Source organism: Trichechus manatus, unplaced genomic scaffold, assembly GCF_000243295.1.
Source record: "Trichechus manatus latirostris isolate Lorelei unplaced genomic scaffold, TriManLat1.0 scaffold00069, whole genome shotgun sequence".
In the NCBI taxonomy this organism is placed as follows: Eukaryota; Metazoa; Chordata; class Mammalia; order Sirenia; family Trichechidae; genus Trichechus; species Trichechus manatus.
In genome coordinates this window covers 1,527,716-1,548,539 of record NW_004444005.1, presented here as the reverse complement: position 1 = coordinate 1,548,539, position 20,824 = coordinate 1,527,716, and the positions used below count along the sequence as shown (strand labels likewise).

At 46.8% G+C, this 20,824-nt stretch overlaps 2 protein-coding genes across 4 annotated transcripts in view; both read left to right on the top strand.

The window, feature by feature from the left end:
• The window catches only part of KIF5A (kinesin family member 5A), a 28,204-nt gene extending 24,575 nt beyond the window's left edge, over positions 1–3,629 (top strand). The window contains exons 21-26 of one of the 3 annotated variants that reach the window (XM_004379875.1): positions 89–305; positions 531–684; positions 1,001–1,083; positions 1,487–1,514; positions 2,006–2,119; positions 3,198–3,629. In XM_004379875.1, coding sequence (XP_004379932.1) covers positions 89–305; positions 531–684; positions 1,001–1,083; positions 1,487–1,514; positions 2,006–2,084 — 561 coding nt within the window. In that variant the 3' untranslated portion in view covers positions 2,085–2,119; positions 3,198–3,629. Of the gene's footprint in view, positions 1–88; positions 306–530; positions 686–1,000; positions 1,084–1,486; positions 1,515–2,005; positions 2,120–3,197 lie in introns of those variants that run through there. The other 2 variants (XM_004379874.2, XM_023734505.1) reach the window with 2 other exon arrangements.
• Positions 3,630–8,451: 4,822 nt separating this feature from the next.
• Positions 8,452–19,699, top strand: PIP4K2C (phosphatidylinositol-5-phosphate 4-kinase type 2 gamma). Its single transcript, XM_012556564.1, has 10 exons — positions 8,452–8,749; positions 11,341–11,438; positions 12,103–12,199; positions 12,549–12,692; positions 15,617–15,763; positions 15,943–15,981; positions 16,553–16,666; positions 17,054–17,321; positions 17,533–17,636; positions 17,826–19,699. The coding sequence occupies exons 1-10, from the start codon at positions 8,576–8,578 to the stop codon at positions 17,904–17,906; spliced, it is 1,266 nt and encodes a 421-aa protein (XP_012412018.1). The 5' UTR covers positions 8,452–8,575; the 3' UTR covers positions 17,907–19,699.
• The last annotated feature ends 1,125 nt before the right edge of the window (positions 19,700–20,824 follow it).

Here is a 20,824-nt window from a genome sequence, read left to right as displayed (position 1 = left end):
CCACCTCCCACCCCCATACTCCACTGGGTGGCTCTATCTTGGGTCGCACGCCTTTCTCTTGGCCTCTTCCCTTTGGCTCACCTCACAGCTGGTACGTGACAATGCAGATCTGCGTTGTGAGCTTCCTAAATTGGAAAAACGACTTAGGGCTACGGCTGAGAGAGTTAAGGCCCTGGAGGGTGCACTGAAGGAGGCCAAGGAGGGCGCCATGAAGGACAAGCGCCGGTACCAGCAGGAGGTGGACCGCATTAAGGAGGCCGTTCGGTACAAGAGTTCGGGCAAGCGGGGCCATTCTGCCCAGATTGGTGAGTGGAGGGTGCCAATTTTTCTAGCAAATTCCTAAATGCCAAGCAACTAGATTATTGCTTTTTACCCAGCCCCAGCCTCGCCCCTTCTCAAAAAAATAAAAGTATAAAAGTGGATTATCTTACAAGCAACTCAGTTCAATCCAGCTGGATGACCTCAGTGAGCAGGGCATCTGCAGGGTAACAAACAGCCTCCTCATAGTCATTTTTCTTTCTTGACCTCAGCCAAACCCGTCCGACCAGGCCACTACCCAGCATCTTCACCCACCAACCCCTACGGCACCCGGAGCCCTGAGTGCATCAGTTACACCAACAGCCTCTTCCAGAACTACCAGAATTTGTACCTGCAGGCTGCACCTAGCTCCGCCTCAGATATGTAGTGAGTGACCAAGGGCGTGGGCTGGAGTCCCAACCCAAGACTCTTTAGACCTTATAAGGACTAGGGTTGGGTCAGTTACTGGGTGAGATTTAATTCTTTTTCTAAGTAGCCTTTCTAACCCTTTTTCATACATGCACCTCTGATTAGCAGGTGGGCCTCTGCCCTCCCAGCCTGAGGACATGTTTATTGTCCCCAGTTCTCTAGGGGTGGGGATAGCTCTATTCTTGAGGGTGAGAGTGGGAAGGTAGTGGTCTGGTGGTCTTCAGAATAGTGGAAGGTGGGTGCCAGAAGCCTCATTTCTCTCTGCTCCATTCAGCTTTGCAAACTCCTGTGCCAGCAGTGGGGCCACATCTTCTGGTGGCCCCTTGGCTTCCTACCAGAAGGCTAACATGGACAATGGTGAGTCAAAAAGATGGGTACTCCAACCTTTGGGATCCTCAGAGCAAGTGGAGAGGTATAAGAAAACTAAGTGGCCCTGGAGCTACAGGCTGATACTGCCTATCCCTTTAGGATCTCAGGCTCTCTTAGAAATGGATTCCTTCTATTACCATGTCTGTCCCCACCCTTACCTTCCTCTCCTCTCCTCCTCTCCTTAGGGAGACTTTTGCCTTAAACAAAATAATGATGCATCTTGGGTTAGTTGGGGATGGAATGCAACAGTCCCATACATAGCTATGCTCCAAAGAGTCTTACCTTTTCTTGAAGGGATTAGGGTGAGAGAAGGTTTGGGGAGACTCTTGCTAATGCCTAATCTCCTGCTTTCTTCTTCTAATCCTGTGTTTTCAACGATGGCTCTCTTCAGGAAATGCCACAGACATCAATGACAACAGGTACACCAGTCCCCAGTGCCCTTGGGTTCTCTGGGTGGGGTTAGAAGAAATTATTACATTTCCCTCATGCCCTTCTTAAAGGTTCCTCGGATGCTTTGGGGTAAGGAGGAGGAAATTAGAACTGTTTGTCTTGTCACAGTGTTCATTCCAGGTGATCCCAGTCATTCCCGTCTCGGCGCAGACCACTGTCCCCTCATCCAGTTCCTTCTGTGGCTTCTCCCTATTCCAGTTTTGGGGTCTCGGGAAAATGCCATGAACATCTGATGACCTGTGTTTCTTTCCTACCTTTTGGGAACTTTATGACCTTGGGCAAGTCAGCTACATCTCTCCGGCCTTGATTTTCCCTGTGTTCCTGTCAGCCATGAATCATCTTGCTCATTCCTTTGCTCTCTCACAGGAATGCTTTTAGAGCCAAGCGGTCTCAACAGGAATGCTTCCATTTATAGAGCTGACAATGCTGTGATGGTGGCATGTCTCTTCTTTTCCTCCAGGAGTGACCTGCCATGTGGCTATGAGGCTGAGGACCAGGCCAAGCTTTTCCCTCTCCACCAAGAGACAGCAGCCAGCTAATCTCCACACTGACTGCTGCATACCTGCACTTTCAGGTAGTTTCAGGCTGCTTCCTCTGACCAGCCTCAGGTTGCCTCCTTTCTAGCCCTTCAGCCTTTTTGGTCTTCTCACTTTTTATTACCATCTCAAAACTTTTAGTATCCAGTTACCCCTTAATTCCTGCTCTCCCCTCCTTGGGGCTACCTCTGTGCTGCTGCATGTCATCTGGCCACTGGCTTCCCCTCCCTTACGCTTTTGGCTATTGTAGTAACCACAGTACTACTTTTCTGCCACTAGGGGTCACTGCCACATGTCAGAAGAAGTGAGCAAGGGCCTTTGTAGATCTACAGTAGCACATAGGTCACAGAATGTAGATATTAGGAGCCCTTGGGAGATCATACCAATCCTATCTCTCCTTCTCCCCTAAAATAATGTTGGATGGATAGGTTTTTTCTGAACTAAGAAATCTCCAGTCAAGGAGATGTCTGCTTTCCCGCTAGACCTGTTTCCTATCCTCTGCATATTTGTATGTCCCACCAATAAGCTTCAGGAAGGTCCCTATGAAGCCTAACCTTTTGTCCCTCTAGCTTCAGTGTTAGCACTCCCCTCCCATCTTGCTCAGTGGAGGTGGGAAACAGTTGTCTCCCCACCTCCCAGCTTTTCCTTTTCCACCTCTGCCCCCAGGTCCTCTCCCTAGCAGCACAGGCACCCTCCGGTTCTTCTGGGTCACCAAGCTTTTCACCAAGGTTGCTTTAGGGCCCAGAACTGGGCACTGGGATCGATCCTGTTTTACTGCCCACTTTGGATCCTTGGAGAATTAGAAAGAAGAGAACATGGCCAGCCTCTTAGCTGGGCTGCATCTAAGCTGTGTCCTCTCCAAGAGTCTCCCAGGATACTAGGCCAGGCACACAGCAGAAAGGCATGAGAAACAAAGAAGCAAGCACAGGGAAGGAGATGTTAGGGAAGGCCTGAGGCTAGAGGAGCAGGGGCTGGGAATGGGTGTGTGTATGGTGTCAAAGGAACAGGACTATAAACCAAAGTTTGTGCAAATGCCACCCTGTTTCTTTGGAGCCGACAGCTCAGTGGCTGGGCTGCAGGGTGGTTCCTCACACCCTCTTTTTCTTTCTTCCCCAGTTTCTAAGAGGGACTGAGGCCTCTTCTCTCAGCATGCTGCAAACCTGTGGTCTCTGATACTAACTCCCTCCCCAACCCTTGTTGTTCAACTGTACTATGTTTGATGTCTTCTCTTATTTACTCTGTATCTCTTTGTACTCTGTATCTATATATCAAAAGCTGCTGCTATGTCTCTCCTCTCTGTCCCACTCTCTAAGTATCTAACAATGTATTTAGCAATTTCTAAGCATAGTCTACCCTCCTCATTTGGGGTAATAGGGAGGAGGGTGACTGTTTCTTCTTTTTCTCTCATGCAATTTGTCTCTTACACCGAGTGGTGTTAGTCACTGAGTAGAGGTCATGCAGATGATTAAAAAAAAAACGGGAGCTAGAGGGCTATGATCCTTCTGTCTCTCATACACACACATGCAAATGCACGCATACACACACACACACACACAAAAAAGCCTTAAGCAGAATGTCTTAGCATCATAAGAAGACACAGAAATAAACTCTTCCTCCCTCCCTTCTCACATAGAGCACAGGGAGGGGTCAATTGGAAGGGCTGCTAAATTGTATCTATAATTTTCTTCATACACCCCCTCACCCCAGCCAAGGGATTCCAGGTGTTCACCTCTGGAATGAGTCAGCCTTTTGCCTCACTCTTCTGTTCTCCCCTGGACTGAGAACACGGACTGCTTCCCTTTCTCTTCCAATCTCCTTTGATATACTCTACCCCACAGCTCATGACCAGAACCTAGAGTTGATTAAAAATATTTTGAAAAATTGAGGAGGCAGACCCCTCCCAACAATCTGTCAAGTGGCTGCTCATCTGTCCATGGTGATAGTTACAGGCAAGCACAGTCAAAACTATTGATTCCTTGGGTTTAGGCATGAACAAGCTGGGAAATTCCTAAGTATTTTTTTTTTTTGCCATAGGGCCCTCAGGTTGAAGTGATGAGCTAGATTCCTTTCTCTGTCCCATACTGGGCTGCATGTTCCTCCCATCTCCATCTTTTGGTCAGAGGGCTTCCAGTTCATTGGCAAAACATTTATTTCTAGACGCCTTCCTTTCAAGCAGGAGCCTGATTACTCCCAATATACATTTTTTATTTTTTTACAGAATTCTATCATGTTCCCATTTGGTATTAAGTGCACTTTAAGGAAAGGGGCAGGGCAGGTTTTCCAGAGGTGAGGGAGCTCAAGGGCTTGACCCCTGAGGGCTCTTCCACCACCACACTCTCAGCCCACATGCCCCCTGGACAGTTGAGAGGGCTGTTGTTTTGGTTTCAGACACTCCTCTCCATCCACGTGGTGCTCAGGTGGTTCTCCAGGTAAATGCAGGGATGGAGAATGGAGGTCACTAGCCAGCCCAAGTCAAGAAAGAAAGTCTGGTGTCCAGATAGCCAGTCTTATCTACGATAGAAGACCAGGATCTCCCAGCAGCAGGCATCTATCACCTAGATTCTTCTAAGTCAGGAAAGAAAGCTTAGTGTAGCAGTGCCAGCTGGTAAATACAGGCTTTATTGGCGTGTTACTCCTACAGGGGAAAAAGTCCCTGCTCCCTTTACCTGTTGGGCCTCTTTTAGCAATTAAGGAGAAGTGCAGGAAAAAAAAAAAAACGAAAAACCAGAGCAGTATGGGATAAATTCCAAGGTGGCAATTTTCAAACATTTTAAAAAACAAATCTTACATAGAACCTAATATAAAAAATAGCTAAAAGTGATGCAGACCTGGGCAGTTTGCATCTTCTCTCTTGGGCAGAAAATGCCTCATTACTTGAGGAGCCCTTGAGACAGTCCTAAGAGCTTTTGAGGGTTCTGCTGAGCAGTTTGAAAACCACTGCTCTGAGGAAAGGGTTCGGTCTGGCTCCCCTTCACCAAACCTCCAACTTGTAGCAAAGAGGGGAAAGGAAAAGGTAGGTGAACCATGCTGTCTCCAGACCCAACAGGAGAGGACAGTTCCTGTGCATCTGTGATCTGGGCGTGAAGGGAACCAAGCTGCTAAATAATTTGAGTCCCTTGCTTAGAGGAATATCAATAAAGGGACTTAAGTTAATATTTGCCACCAGGGCACCTAAAAATCCAGTGGGTTTTATGTAATCTTGCCACCAAATGATTCTTTCGAAAAACACATAAGGAAATGTGAAGGTGTAGGGCAGATGAGGTAAGAGGTGACACAGAGGGAGCAGCCTTCTCTTTAACAAGATATAAGGGAAATAATAATTAACTTACACAGATAAGAAACAACACACATAACAAATCCTTCACCGGAAGCCTCATACTGCATCCTCCTCCTCCTTCCCACCCTCACTGCATCCCTTCCAGAGAGCCAGGGTCACAAAGGATACCTGGCCTGCCCACTCACATCTGCCAAAATGTTGCATGCCATTGTGGGAGACAAACCAAGCCACACAAACCCCAGTGTGTATTTACTTGATGTACATAAATACCTTTAAAATAAAATAAATTCAATGATGACTCTACAGTGTTGTAAATCTTCTTTATCGCTACTCCCCATGTCACTCCCTTCTTTGCAAATAATGGCATTTAACAGTATAGTGTATATCCTTCCATGTTTTTCTCTATATTTATATCTATATCTTTTCATTTGATGAAATATCCTGAAGATCTTTTCAAGTCAATAAACATTGATTTACCTCATTAAAAATATATGTTTCCGTATTTTTTTCTATAATTCATTCAACCATTCTACTATTGGCTGATATTTAGGTTGTTTGTAATTTTTAATAAAAATGGTATCTTACAGTGCTCTTCATTTTTTACCCACACCATCACTGCTGTCCCAGCATCAATTCCTGCCCTCTCCAATGCATCTCTCCATCTCTCCCTTGCCAATACCGCCATTCTCTTGGCCCAAAATCATCTACATCGTCACCCTTCTAACACCCATTTTAGAGCAGAGGTATCGTCTCTCCTCCTTCCTCACAGCTTCTGAGATGAATGCAGAAAACTGTACAACCAAAGGAAAAAACGGGCAGCTAAAAACTAAGAAAGGTGCCCTGGTGGCACAATGGTTAAGTGCTCGACTGCTAACTAAAAGGTCAGCAGTTCAAACCCATCAGTGCCTCCCTGGGAGAGAAGACCTGGTGATCTGCTCCTGTAATGATTTCAACCTAAGAAACCTAATGGGGCAGTTCTACTCTGTCCTATAGGATTGCTATGAGTGGGAATCGACTTGACGGCACACAACGACAGCAAAAACTAAGACTCTACAGGCCCAACTGGGCCCTCAGTGCTGCTCAACATTCTTTCCGTACGTCCCTGCTTAGTTTCCTCTTCCACCTTCCAGAATAACTGGTCTCATCCCTCACTCCTCAAGATCCTTTTCCATCCATTTGTCTTAGGTAGCAACTTTGTCTTCTGCTTCAAATGGAAAAATAAGGTGATTGAGCATGGAATTCTTCACACACACACACACACACACACCCCACACACACCTACACACTTACCTGTACTTGCACATATCCTTTCCCTTCTCCCTTCTGACAAATGCTAAATCTCCCTCTCTGGCTAAAGTTTAAAGTGAGTCCCTTGTAGATCCTTCATTCTCAAGATACTTGCACAGGACCCCAACATATAAAATAACAAAGTGAGTCAGATTTGGGCAGTTTGCATCTTCTGTGTTAACTTCGTAATGGCTGTCTATGGTTTCTTCTCTTTTCCATGTAAGGTCTCCCTCCCTTTGCCCTGTGTTTATAAGTTACTTTCCTATCTTACTTGTTTTCTTAAATCAAATTTACAAACTTGAAAAAGTCACAAGCTTCCCATCCCCACTTCACCTCCCATTCATTCCTCAGCCCACCTTTATCTGGCTTTTGTTCTGTTGAAACTGCTTTTGCAAAGGTCACTAGTTACTATACACAATGGGTACCTCTCCATGACATTTGATACTGCTCTCCATTCCTACCTTTTTGAACCTTGACTCCCTCGGCTTCTGTGACCCTGCTCTCCTGATGCTCCTTTTGCTCTCTGGCCATCCCTCTGTCTTCTCTTCCTCCACCACCCCCTTAAACGTTGCTCTATCCCTTGGTCTTTCCTTGCCCGTGGATTCCACAAGAATCCTTCAGTCTGTATCTCCAGCCCAGCCCATTCTGCTGAGCTCTAAACCTATATATCCAATTGCCCTCAGGTACCTCAAATATGTTCCAAACAGAACTCATCTTTTCCCCAAAAACTGCTTTTCATGTCACCACCATCTCTCCGCACCTTAACCAGAAACCTAGGACTCATGCTCAATGCCTCCCGTGCCCTCAAACCCCGCACCCACTAAGCTTCCAAAACGACATCAAATTATATCTTTAGATGCCATGTTCTTCTTTCCATCCCAACAGCCACTGCTTTACTTTATCATCTCGTGCCTGGACTTTTACAGTACTCCAGTCACCCTCTGTAATGATGCCTGAGTGGTCCTTCCAAAAGCACAATATGTTAAAAAGCACATAAGGGGTCTCCAGTGCCTACTCTCTCCTACCTCAAGTCTTGCTTCTTCCCACTTGTCCAGGTCCAGCCCTACCTTGCTGTTTACATCTCGTAGAAACGGACTCGTTATTTCCTGCTTCCATGCTTTTGTACACTGTTCTACCTAAAAAAACCTTTTTACCCATATCCCTGAACTCCACCCAGCCTTTGATACCCAGCTCAGAATCTCCGTTCCTTTTGAAGCCTTCTCTGACCAGCCACACTTCCTTTCTGTGTGTCACTAACGTTACCTCATACACAGCTCCAGTATAGCACTTATCTCTCATATTACAACTTTCTTCTTTGCTCAGCCAGTGCTATTAGACTCTGAATTCCTCGAAGGCAGGAACTGTCATATCTCCTGCTTCAATCGAAGGAGGACAATCAGCACCTAGAACAATATATGACACAAGTAGGTGCTTTATAAATTTTTGAATGAATGACGAAAACGGCGCAGCGGGGCCATGGGCAAGAATTTTGGATTTCCAAGGTCTGCCCCTTCCCAGCCCAGGCTTCCTAAAGAAATGCTTTCGGGTTAGGTTCAGGGCTGGGGTCATTAGGAAAACCGGAAAGCGGTGACTGTGCAGCAAAGAATCCCCCGACCTGGGAGTGAGTCAGGCCAGCCCTGGCCGCACCCCTGTTGCTTCGATGACCGGCCAAGGCCTCCCGGCGTGCTCGAGCCCTCGGTGAACAGGGCTCCCTTAAGCTGCTGCTTTGCCAAGAGAACCCACCCACCTCGCAGGCGCCCTTGCCGGCAGGCGGCGAAGGGGGCGGAGTCATCCTCGCCCCGCCCCGCCCGCGCTCCCGCGGTCCAGCCTCCGGTCATGTGACGGCGGCGCAGGTGAGCACCGCTTCCGGGGTCGGGCGCCCGGATTGTGGCTAGCTCTGTCTTACACTCGGTCGGGTGCGGGGGAGACTATGGCATCCTCCTCAGCCCCACCGGCCACCGTATCGCCGGCGACAGCGGGCCCCGGCCAGGGTTTCGGCTTCGCCTCCAAAACCAAGAAGAAGCATTTCGTGCAGCAGAAGGTGAAGGTGTTCCGGGCAGCCGATCCACTGGTGGGAGTGTTCCTGTGGGGAGTAGCCCATTCGGTGAGACCCGGCCCCAGCCCCCTGCAGCCCTACCCGTACCCCTCAGCCCCTGCCCCTCGGGGCGTCCCTGTTTCCAGGACCCCGCTCCGGAACGCCTCGCGTTGTCATTTTCCCCACGGGCTGTCCGGATCCCTGCCAACTAACCCGCAGGTGTTGCTATAGACTTTTCTCCCTGTAGACTTTTACTGTCTCCCCCACCGTCCCTTAGTCCTCCACTCTAGTTTCGCCTTTCCCACCTGAAATCCAGCTCCCTGTTTCTTGACTCTTCTGCCAGCTCCAGTCTCAGTTCCAGGCAGTGGAGACCAGCCTGGACCGGGCTCCACCTGGAAGGACACTGGGGGGAGTGGCTCTTCAGAGTTGGTCTCTGGTGAGAGAGTGCGTGTGTATGTATGCGTCTGGTAGCTAGACAAGGGGGATCGTTCACTTTCCTTTCCACCTTGCTTTCTAGCCCGGGTCCTTGGCTTTGGAACCTTGGCTTTGTCCGGGGGAAGCTCTAGACTTCTTGGACCTTCTAATCCTTCTTGTCCCTTCCTTTCCCTTCCAGAGGTACAGCATTTCAGAGAGTCTCCTCCACCCCTGCCTTGAGCCTAGTGGCTGCACTCTTTCAGGGCTTCCCGTATATGCCTTTGGTCTTGACTGCATCCCCATTGCTGGCTGGAGGAGTGGTGTTTGATGGAGCTGGGTGTCATCTTTGACTAGACAAAAGGCTGAGGAGTACTGGCCCTGGCAACAGTATTGTGGTGAACTTTAGAAACAGGGAACTTGCTGCAGAAGGTATGGCCTGGGAGTCAGGAGTCAGGAGGAGGCCAGAGAGGCCTGTACATCTCCTTTTCTGAGGATACCTGAAGTGAAGGAAGCACAACCTTTCCCCCCTTCCCTCAGATCTGAAGTGTAAGGAGTGCAGTGACCTTGAATGGGCAGGGAGTATTTTCAAAATCAAGTTCCTTGCATTGTTATAGTCATGGCAGGGTTATGTAGGTGGAAGAGCGTGAGAAGGAATGCAACTTCTGTCACATTCTGAATTTGTGGTTTAGAATGTTGTTTGGGGTCAGTGAGCTCCCTTTTGCATTCGTGGCTCTGTGGACTGCTCCCAGCTACCTGGGATAATGTCTTAATGGCTGAGTATCCAGTGTAAGTTACTTGAGCAAGGCTTATGGAGGTAGGGCTGCCTCTTGTATGTCCGTTCCAGATGACTCATCTATCCTTCTGAGAAGCTTAATGGAGTATTTTCCTTTGGTAAGGATTGGGGGAATTACACGGAAGACCTGCCTCACGTTCTCTAGGTGTATATATACACTTTAGCCCCAGCACCCCACTCTGCAGCCCATACACATTTACTTCAAGTGTCTGGAATGGAGAAATTCCTTGAACATATGTCTTAATGATGATTCAGCCCGTTTAACAGGAGGTGGGGAGGAGGGGGCAGGAAGAGCTATAGCTGAATCTGAGGCTAGGAATCTCAAGTGGCCTTTTTTTTTTTTTCCTGGAATAATATGTTCTGTCCTCTTTTTCTACTGAGAATAGGAGGAGTTGGTTGCACTGCAGTGTATGGGATTTAGGTTAGAATGCACTTGATAACCTTCATCAAATGATCAAAGAAGGATAGGCCAGGCATTTGTTTATTCAGTCAATGAACATTTAAGGACCACTGTGTGCTGAACATTGTGCTAGCTAGGCACCTCAGAATGCAGAGCACTTTAACGGGTACGTGCCCTTGAAGAGCTCACAGTCTAGGTGGGGGAACTTATGTAAACTAGTGACTAAAGTCATGTGATACAGGCACTATTAAAGGTGAGTAAAAAGTACTGTGGCAACACCAGGGAGAAAGCACATCTCTGGATTTTTTAGTATAAGAGCTCCCTTTTCACCCTGAATTAGCAGACTGCTGCCTAGGGGCTGAGGAGATCATGTGATGCTCACATCCTTTGGGCTGTGGAATAGCTTAACTTTAGTGAAAAGGCACCTAATGAGCTTATATTCTCTGCCTGCCCATATCCTCTGCCTGCCTGCATTCGCTCTGAAATCAGCTGCTCTTCTTGTACCTTACACATAGGCAGATGGGAACCTACTGCAGAGAACTGGCTCAGAGTGGGCTGGATGGACTGTCCTGTTTGTAAGGAGATGCCTCTTACATTTCATCCTTCTTGCTGCTGTTGACCCCTCACCCTCAGAGTCCCGTTAGCTCTCTGTGCACTTTATAAATGCCTTTTTTTTTTTTTTTTTAATGGAGCAGGGAACTGTTTGTCTTGAGTCTGCTGAGGGTATTTTTCCCCCCTAGAATTTCTCACAGCTTTAAAAATAGACCTGAGTTGCTTACAGGGTTTGCCTAATATAAAATGACTGTTGTGAGCATGAAGTTCCATGGGGGCGGGAGTGTGAGAGGCTGTGTATGAGGGCTGCCTACTGCATTCCTGCTTGGGCAGCAGAAGGGGTTAGACACATTCTCTCACTCGGTCCAGCATGTGCATAGCCGATGTTGTTAAAGGAATGAGGTTTGAGTTGCCCTTTCCTGACTCCTGCCCAGACGCAGTATATAAGTAGCTCTCTACACCCCTACTCACTGCCTCCTTATTCATGTTTTGGCTTATCAGATCAATGAGCTCAGCCAAGTGCCTCCCCCAGTGATGCTGCTTCCAGACGACTTTAAGGCCAGCTCCAAAATCAAGGTCAACAATCACCTTTTCCACAGGTCAGTGTGGACCCCTGCTCTTCCTTCTTACGTCAGCCTTCCTGGAAAAGAGTAATAAGTAATTTTAAAAGCTAAGATTCAGTGGATTTGAAGGTTTTAGATTTGGAAGGCAACTTAAAAGTTGTGTAGTCTAAACTTTTTCCCACTGCAGGAATTGTTTTGTGCAAAGAAACCAGGAAAATAATTTTCAGTGTTCCCTAGACCCTTTTATTTACCAGTGCTACCTCTCCTCCAGCCCGGCAACTTTTTAGAGTAAATATGCTCAGATGCCATTACCATTAGCTTCCGATAGGAACTCCCTGAAAGAAATACCTGAGTCCTCTGAGCCCTCCTAATATTAGAAGATGCCATTCAAAACAGTGGTACCTATTGCCAACTTTAGGATGTCTCTTGCTTGAGATTTGGGAAGTGCTGTTGTTTGGATGGGCAGTAGATCCTGGCTCTCCGTACCTCTGCTTACCACTTAGGCAGGTCACTCAGTCACCCTGAGCCACGGTCTCCTCTTCTGTAAAATGGGGATAATGTGCGTTTAAAGGACCTCACAGGGTTTTATGAGAGTCAAATGAGGTAAGATGTGTGAGGGTGCTTTATAAACTGTCAAGTCCCATTTAAATATAGTATTGTTACTTTGATTGTTTTCTTATCCTGAAAAATGCTATTCTAGGGAAAATCTGCCCAGTCATTTCAAGTTCAAGGAGTATTGTCCTCAGGTCTTCAGGAACCTCCGGGATCGATTTGGCATTGATGACCAGGATTACTTGGTGAGAATCCATTATGGGGTGAGGGTAGTTCTTTCTGCCTAGCGGCCTTGGGACAGTCATGCTTAGAGAAATGAGAGCTTTGGCAAGTATGATTCTTTACCTTTTTGCAGTCACAGGCATCTTTAAAATTCCAGTGAACGCTATAAATCCTATCCTTGGAAAAAATGTAGGTACACTCAAATTTTGCATTCAATTTTATTCAGTCTGTATATGGACACCAGTTTAGGAATCCCTGCTCAACCTCCTACTCCAACCTTTCGTCCATTTTCGGATGTTGCTATTACCCTATGATTTGCATTTCTATATAAAGGGGGAGGAGAAGAGCCGTTAGCCTATTCTGTGTCCCCAGGTGTCCCTTACCCGGAGCCCCCCAAGTGAAAGTGAAGGCAGTGATGGTCGCTTCCTTATCTCCTATGATCGGACTCTAGTCATCAAAGAAGTATCCAGCGAGGACATTGCTGACATGCATAGCAACCTCTCCAACTACCACCAGGTCAGGCCTCTCTCCATCCCCATTCTTTCCCTCCCCTCCCTACTCAGAGCTGAGCTGCCAGAGCACAGGAGGCTTCCTGTCTGTTTTCTTCCCTACAGCCTGTTTTGCTTCCAGAGAAGAACTTGACATTGTATTTATTTATTTTTGACATCATGTTTTTGAAAACTAGGGATTGTTCCAAAAAGGCATGTATGTACCTAGTTGTGCTTGACTAAATAGAATCATTTAGACATATTCCTCCCATCTGGTACTTATACTCTAAAACCAGTGCTGTAGATTGATGTATCAAGGGCACATGTATAGCAAAGTATAAGCTATAGGCTAAGTTAGAATCAGGTAAAGTGTTAACACCAAATATAGTCTCAGAAGTAAATGCAATTTGGAGAAAAAAACAGGATAAGTCCACAATTGGGATAAATTGGAAGTGAGAGGCCATAATCAAATCTAGCCCCCTGTGGGCTCAAGGAAGCCATTCACTCTGATCATATTCACTTGGAATGTGAGGTTTATGGAATGCTTTCATAAGAAAAATACTCTGCTTGAATGTGTTTTTACTGATGAACAATCTCACCAAAATCACTGAGCATGAAACATGAGGAATAAATGGAAGACTCTAAAAGGGGTCTTTCGTTTATCCGGCAAATACTGAATGTCTGCTATTACTAGGTCCTATGTTAGGCAGTAGAGAAGGAAGGGAATGCAACAGTTGTGGCCCTCCAAGATCTCTTGGTCTAGTGGTAAAGACCAGAAAACTAGCATTAGCACAGGATGTGATGTGTGCGATAGTAGAGGGATATACAGAATGCTCTGCGGGGAAAGAGGAGGAGCTTCCCAACTCAACTAGAGAAAGAAGTGCAGTTGGGAGGCTCGGAGAAAGTTTTTTAGAGGAGCTATCATAGGATCTGATTCTTGAAGGATTAGTAGGGGTTAACTGTTGGACAAAATGGAAGAGAGCATTCTAGGCAAAGGAAAACAGTACTTGTAAAGGCACAGAGCCATGAGACAGCTTGGTGTTAGAGAACAACAAGAAATTCCTGGTGGCTGGGATATAGTATATGGAAATATAGTTAGGCAGGAGTCGGATTGTGAAGGGGCTTATATACCACACAAAGTTTGGGATTGATTCTGAAGGTGATTTCCAGGGGAGTGATACGTATGTGATTTAGAAGTATCTTTATGACAGCAGTTCAGAGAATGGATTGGGGTGGGGGAATATTGGGCGTGGAAATACCACTTAGTAGGTGTCTTAGTCGTCAGTGTTGCTGTAACAGAAATACCACAAGTGGAAAAGTTTATTCCCTCACAGTCCAGTAGGCTACAAGTCCAAATTCAGGGCATCAGCTCCAGGAGAAGGCTTTCTGTCTCTGTTGGCTCTGGAGGAAGGTCCTTGTGATGCATCAGTCTTCCCTGGTCTGGGAGCATCTCAGCACAGGAACCTCAGGTCCAAAGGACGCACTCTGCTCCCGGCACTGCTTTCTTGGTGGTATGAGGTTCCCATGTGTCTCTGCTTGCTTCTCTCTTTTATATCTCAAAAGAGATTGGCTTAAGACACTGTCTAATTTTGTCGACCTCATCAGTATGACTGCCACTAATCCATCTTATTACATCATAGTGATAGAGTTTACAGCACATGAGGAAATCACATCAGATTACAACATGGTACACAATCATACAGTACTGGGAATCATGACCCAGCAAAATGGATACACACATTTTTGGGGGGACATAATTCAATCCATGACAGTAGGTAATTAGAATAGTCTAGGTGAGAAATGATGAGAGCCTAGAGAAGCCAGGGCAGTCGAGATGGAAAAGAATTGTGGGAGTTAAGACAAAGGGAGGAGGCAACGGAGCCTCCAGATTCCTGGTTAGGCATAACAGGGTGCCCATCTGCCAACAGTTGGGAAATGTAAAGCGTAACAGGTTTCTGGAGGAAGACATTTCAGATTTAGACGTGCTGGGTTTGAGGTTTCTGCAGTTCATCCAGATAGATGCCCAGTAAGTGGAAGAGGAGTGTGCGAAGTAAGATGAAAAGAAGGTTGAGGACAGAACTGTCAGGAGCAAGTGGAGAAAAGAGTCCATAAAGGAGAATAAGAGTAGGTGGATGCTTTTAATTATTTATGCCTTACTTTAGTCCACAGAGGATTTGAGGACAGAGAGGTGCAGGATCAGAAGACTGATATGCTGGGAGCTGAGGGTGAAGAGAATTTTAAGGAAAGACTGGCAATATCAGGTGCTACACAAGAGTTGAAATACAACAATAACTAAAAAGATTTGGCAGTTGAGGGACTGGGGGGGCAGTAGATTGATTTCAGAGGAAGAATGAGGATACAAATCTGATTTCAGTGGTTTGAGGTGTGAATGAGAGGTAGTGGAGACATTGATTGCTGACTACTTTTTTGAGAAGGGTGGCTATGAAGAGAAGGAGGCAGCAATACTTAGAGGTGGTTAACATTGAGAGAGGAATATTTTTTTTAAGAATCCAAATTATATGCCATTATGCAGACATTTTACCTATGGGAATCTAGCCCATCAAGAAACACTGGTCTAGATAAAATCATTTAGTTGATAAGCAGGTATAAGTTCTAATCCTGCTTATGGGACTTCTAGCAAATCACTTGCATATAGAGAAGGTCTAAGATAAAGGTAACACTACTTACCTTCCTCATCTCAATGATAAAGATAAAATGAGAGAAGGTACTTTAAAATTGAGACATTGTAAAAATGGAGTAAATCAGAGGAGATGGGATTCAGGAACAGCATGGATAATCACAGCATCTTCAGGAAGCCCCTACCACTTTCGGCTTCTTTGAACCTCTCTACTTGAGTTTTCTGCCCCACTCTGGAATGGTAGGGTTTGAATTCCCATCCCTCGGCTATTTGTGTGTCTGCTACTCCCCCTCTCCCCATTCCTTCCTCCTTAGTACATTGTAAAGTGCCATGGCAATACACTACTGCCCCAGTTCCTGGGGATGTACCGAGTCAGCGTGGACAATGAGGACTGCTACATGCTTGTGATGCGCAATATGTTTAGCCACCGTCTTCCTGTGCACAGGAAGTATGACCTCAAGGTAAGGCTGTGATAACTAGGGATTAAGGGGAGGATCCTGATGACCTGAGAATGGGGAAGGACCTGGGAGGGCATTGGAAGATTCCTTTTAAAGTAATGAAGGCTGTGGATTTGGGTACTTGTCTTAGAGCTGGTTCTTTTAGCCGCTTCTGCTGACTTGGTCTTTGGGTCTCTCCACAGGGTTCCCTAGTGTCCCGAGAAGCCAGCGATAAGGAAAAGGTGATACTAATTTTAGGCAATAGGGTGAGGGATGGGGGATGGCAGATGAAAGGGATTGTCTTAGGATGAAGATACCATTCTTCATAACGGGGTAGGAATCACCAACGATTTATTTTTATCTTAAACCAAGGGAAAAAAGAGATAAAGTTCTACTGATCCAGGGATTGTTGGGGGCGGGGGGACAAAGGGAACAGCAGCTTTCTCACGGGCATGGGTTTTTCCTTGTGGAGGGTTTGGGGATGAGTGAGGATGCCAGACTTGAAGAACAAAATGATTACCCTGGTCTCCCATTCTGGACTCTCTTTTTCAAACAACTGTTTTTGCTTCTGAAGGAAAAAAAAGTCAGCATGGAAGATCTTGACTGAAAATCATAAGCAGAGAGTAGTGGGTTGTGATTCAGATTACAATTGCAGTGACTGATGGGTCTGGGGAAGCCATTGGAGGTGAGAATGTATGCTGAAAGGTCTCTCTCTCCTAGAGGCCACTGAAGAACAGTCCTAGATGAGAGGCAGAGTTCTCTGAGACCTTAGAAAAGGGATGTATTCCAAGACATCCCTTTACCTATTCTCAGGTTAAAGAATTGCCTACCCTTAAAGATATGGACTTTCTCAACAAGAACCAGAAAGTTTATATTGGTGAAGAAGAGAAGAAAGTATTTCTAGAGAAGCTAAAGAGAGATGTGGAGGTGATGATTGGGGTGCTCTGGGAAATAGCCTTGTTTCCTTTTTTTTTTTTTTTGCTCCCGACAGGGCAGATGTCTTTCCCATTCACAATATGAGGGACTTCCTCCCCTTCCCTTTTTTCTTCAAGTCCTCTGCATGAAGGGGAGTTGGGTGTGAGACATGAAGAACCCCCAGAGCTGACCCATGGAGGGGGTGGCTGGAATGGGCTAAAAGGATGATCTTAGATACAAGGACATTTAGGCACTAAAGTGAGGTGGTATACCTGTAACCCTCACTTTTACATTCTCATTCCTTAGGAAGTCCCCAGAAATTCAGGGGTGGAGGTGTAAGGGTGGTACCTGGGAGTGGGGAGGAGATCTGGGGTGTCTGATTTGTCAGTGGGGTCTCAGTTCCTAGTACAGCTGAAGATCATGGACTACAGCCTTCTGCTGGGCATCCACGACATCATCCGGGGCTCTGAACCAGAGGAGGAGGGGCCTGCCCGGGAGGAGGAGGCAGAGGGGGAGGGAGACTGTGGCCTGACTGGACCTCCTGCTCTGGTGGGCTCCTATGGCACCTCCCCGGAGGGCATCGGCGGCTACATCCATTCCCATCGGCCTTTGGGCCCTGGAGAGTTTGAGTCCTTCATTGATGTCTATGCCATCCGGAGTGCTGAGGGTGAGAGAGCCTGGAAATTTTAAGGGTGGGGAGGGTTGTCCCTGGGGAACAAAGACCAGGGTGGTTAGCTTTTCTTTTAAATTTTTTTTTTGTCGTAGTTAAATGAAGTTTACATTTCAAGTTAGTCTCCCGGTGGTTAGCTTTTCAAACAAGATCTGGCTGGTTCCTGGGGCAAGGGAATCGGAACTGCATTGTTGGTCTTCCTTGCCAGGAGCCCCTCAAAAGGAGGTGTATTTCATGGGTCTCATTGACATCCTGACACAGTATGATGCCAAGAAGAAAGCAGCTCATGCAGCCAAAACTGTCAAGCATGGGGTGAGGGTTCCCCAAAGCCTTTCCTTTTCTGCACCATCATCCTCTATCAGGGACCATTGGCTTGACTGTTCTTTGAGAAGAGAGAGAGCAATGGCGTGGTAGCAGGATGAAGGGTTGGGTATGGAGGGTGGGGAATAGGGAAAGGTGGTGGGGGTGACTTGACACATTGTTCCATACCTCCTCTCACAGGCTGGGGCAGAGATCTCTACTGTCCATCCTGAGCAGTACGCTAAGCGATTCCTGGATTTTATTACCAACATCTTTGCCTAAGAGACTGCCTGACTCCATGGTGACTGCTGCTTTATGTTCAAGGTGGTGGGGTTCTGAGAGGCTTGGAGGAATTGGAGATATTCTGGCCAATACTTCTTCTCTTCCTCCTTTGCTAAATTTAGGCTGCACGCTCCTTCCATCCAAATAACTCCCATTTTCTTGCATCGGCTCTTCCTGGCCCTCAGAAATACATTGTCCTTTCTCCCCTCTTTCCCTCCACCCAGTAAGTCTGTTTGCTTCATTAGGGTGTTATTGTTGACTCTCCCAAGTGCCTTGATCTTTGTAAAGTGTCCTGTTGTTTCTATAAAAGAGGAGGAGCTGAGGGAAGGGGGTCGTTTGCCATCTTGAGAACCTGACTGTACAGATGGACCTGGTTCAAGCAACTACTCTGGATGCACTTTGCTGTGTGGGATGAACTAAGAGTGTCTGAATTTTGCTGATAACTTTATAGAACTCACTGTGGCATGCTTCCATTCTGGTAGGCCCTGGGATGGAGAACTTTCAAGATACAGATGTGGGTGCAGGCATGCATACATATGATGAAATATGGCCAATCTTGTACACAGAGGTGGGGTGAAGAGTCGTCAGCAGGCTGGCTCCTCATGGACGTGGGACCTAAGAGGACTTTTGGGATTATGCAGGGAGTGGGAGAGGATCTCTACCAAGGATTGACTGCTCTCTTCCCTCAGCCCACTTCCAGCCCCACCCACCTGTACTTCTGGGCGCAGGAGCCCAGAGCTGGCCAAAGTGTTGAAGCCTGGGTGAAGGTGTTTAACTGTTGCTGCTCTTCACCAAAGCCTCACATCCTTTCTGGGGCTGGAACCCTTTAGTGGGTGTGTGGCCAGTTCTGGAGACTGGGATGAAGGGCTAGGGATGTGAGGTTCATTCCCCATAGTAAGTTTTCTTTCTTCCTTTTTAGCTATCCTTGTGGTTTATTTCCAGCAGAAGGGAATTTCCCCACCTGGGTCAATCCTGGTCATTTCAAGAGGATGGAGGTCTCAAGTGTAGGAACCTCCCCTACTCCCTGGAGGTGTGTGCCTAGCACACTTCTCTTCCCCACCCCTCTCAAACTCTTTTCCCAGTTGGATTTGTCGTTGTTTTCTGTCCTGTCTTACACTGCTATTGTGTCTCCCAGGGGACAGATGGCCTTCTTTGTCATCTTTACTCTCCACCCCCAGAGAGGAGTCAGAGCCATAACTCAGTCACCCCCTCCCTAAAGATAGCTGATGTGTGACATTCTCAGAATATAGAGAACCCTGATGAGATAAGTTGTGCCCCCTCCCCCAATGCCTTTGGGTCTAAGGCAACCATTCTTGCTATTCTTTATCCCCCTTGAGGCTTCTATATTTTTCTAACATAAAGATGAGTACCTGGCCCGTGGAGACGCAAAGCTTCTTTGCTCTGTATCTGGCTGGGCTTACCTGTCTCACAAGAAGTCCTAAGGGAGAATCCCTCTCTTCCCTCCATCTTCTGTTCCAAAGGAGGAAACAAGAGGAATCCCCAGTCAGGGGTTGGAGCCTCTATAGTATCTTCCTGTCAGGGGCTTGATGGATCTTTTTCATTCCAATCGTCTACCTTTCCCCTGTTGAATGCAATAAGACTCCATGACACCAGCAACTATTGTTCTTTAGAAATGGGTTTTCTGACCATGTGGCTGATGTATCATGGGCAGTGTGGTCTTCATTTGTTGCTTCTATTTTTCATTTTTGTTGTTTTATTAATAAAAAAGATCTTGTGTATTTACTCCTATTGCTGTCACAACATAGAAAATAAATTATTGTATCCAAAATCCTTAACAGAAAATGCCTTTTTTTTTTTCCTTTCCTTTTCTGAGGAAGCATACCCTTAGGGGTGCAAAGACTGGATGAAAAATTCTTGCCTTCAAGGTGTGGGCACCTAACTAAGGACATGGGTTTCTAGACAGAGATGGCTGGGAACTTAAAGGTTGTATGGGGGCACTGGTAGCATAGGGATAGAAAACTATTTCTTCCCCAACTTCATGGCATGGAGTTCAGCCATAGTAGGGGCCAGAGAAAACAGATGATGCGGCCCCCCCAGGGCTTAGGGCTTGTTCACACTCACAACTACATTAAGGTGAATGGGCCTCAGCCCGCAAGCTAAATTAAAAGAGAAACTGAATTCAGTGTTCTTACAGGCTCCCTGGGAAATGATCTCTGCCTGCAAGGGTACAGGAAGGGTCCTGGGAAAGTGAAGGAGAAAGTGACCAGCCCTCTAGCCTAGAGGGGGAGGGGAGAAGGGGGTAGATGAACAGAGGTTATTGCCAGTCTGGGAGATCAAGTACTTCTTGGCTGAGGAGGTCTTTTGGCTGGTGGAGAAACCTGGCTTGATGTGGCCCCAGGGAAGTGAGTTGGGACGGGGGCGGAGACTGCTCTGATGTGGGAAGCAGAGCGGAGGTTTTTTTTTCCTGAGAGTTTTTAACTCTATTTGAACCATAGACTTGAGGCCACCACAACCCCAAGCCATTTTTAAAAATAAATCCACTTCCCATACTGCACCACACTCGGTATCCCCAGTTGTGAAAAAAGAAAAATCTGAGGCACTTAACAATATCCATCTGGGAGCCGGTTGTGTGTGTGTGGAGGGGTGGGGATGGGGGGAGAGGGGGTCTCAGAAGGTTACAATCTAGGAAGAGGCAAGAGATGAAAGGATGAAATCATTTAGCACTGGGGTTTGTTTACTTTTTAGAACCAATGCTTTTCCTTTTACTATGATTCTTCTTCCCATCCCACATTGTTCCTCAAAGGCCCTTCTGGCTTAAGGGTTTCAGAAACTGCCCCCACTCCATCCCTATATACCTATACCGACACTCCCCACCCATCTAGCCACCACCAGCTCAGAGAAGCTGCTGTGCAGCTGGTTGAGAAAGAAAAAGGAGGGGGCTCCTCCCTAGAGGGGGA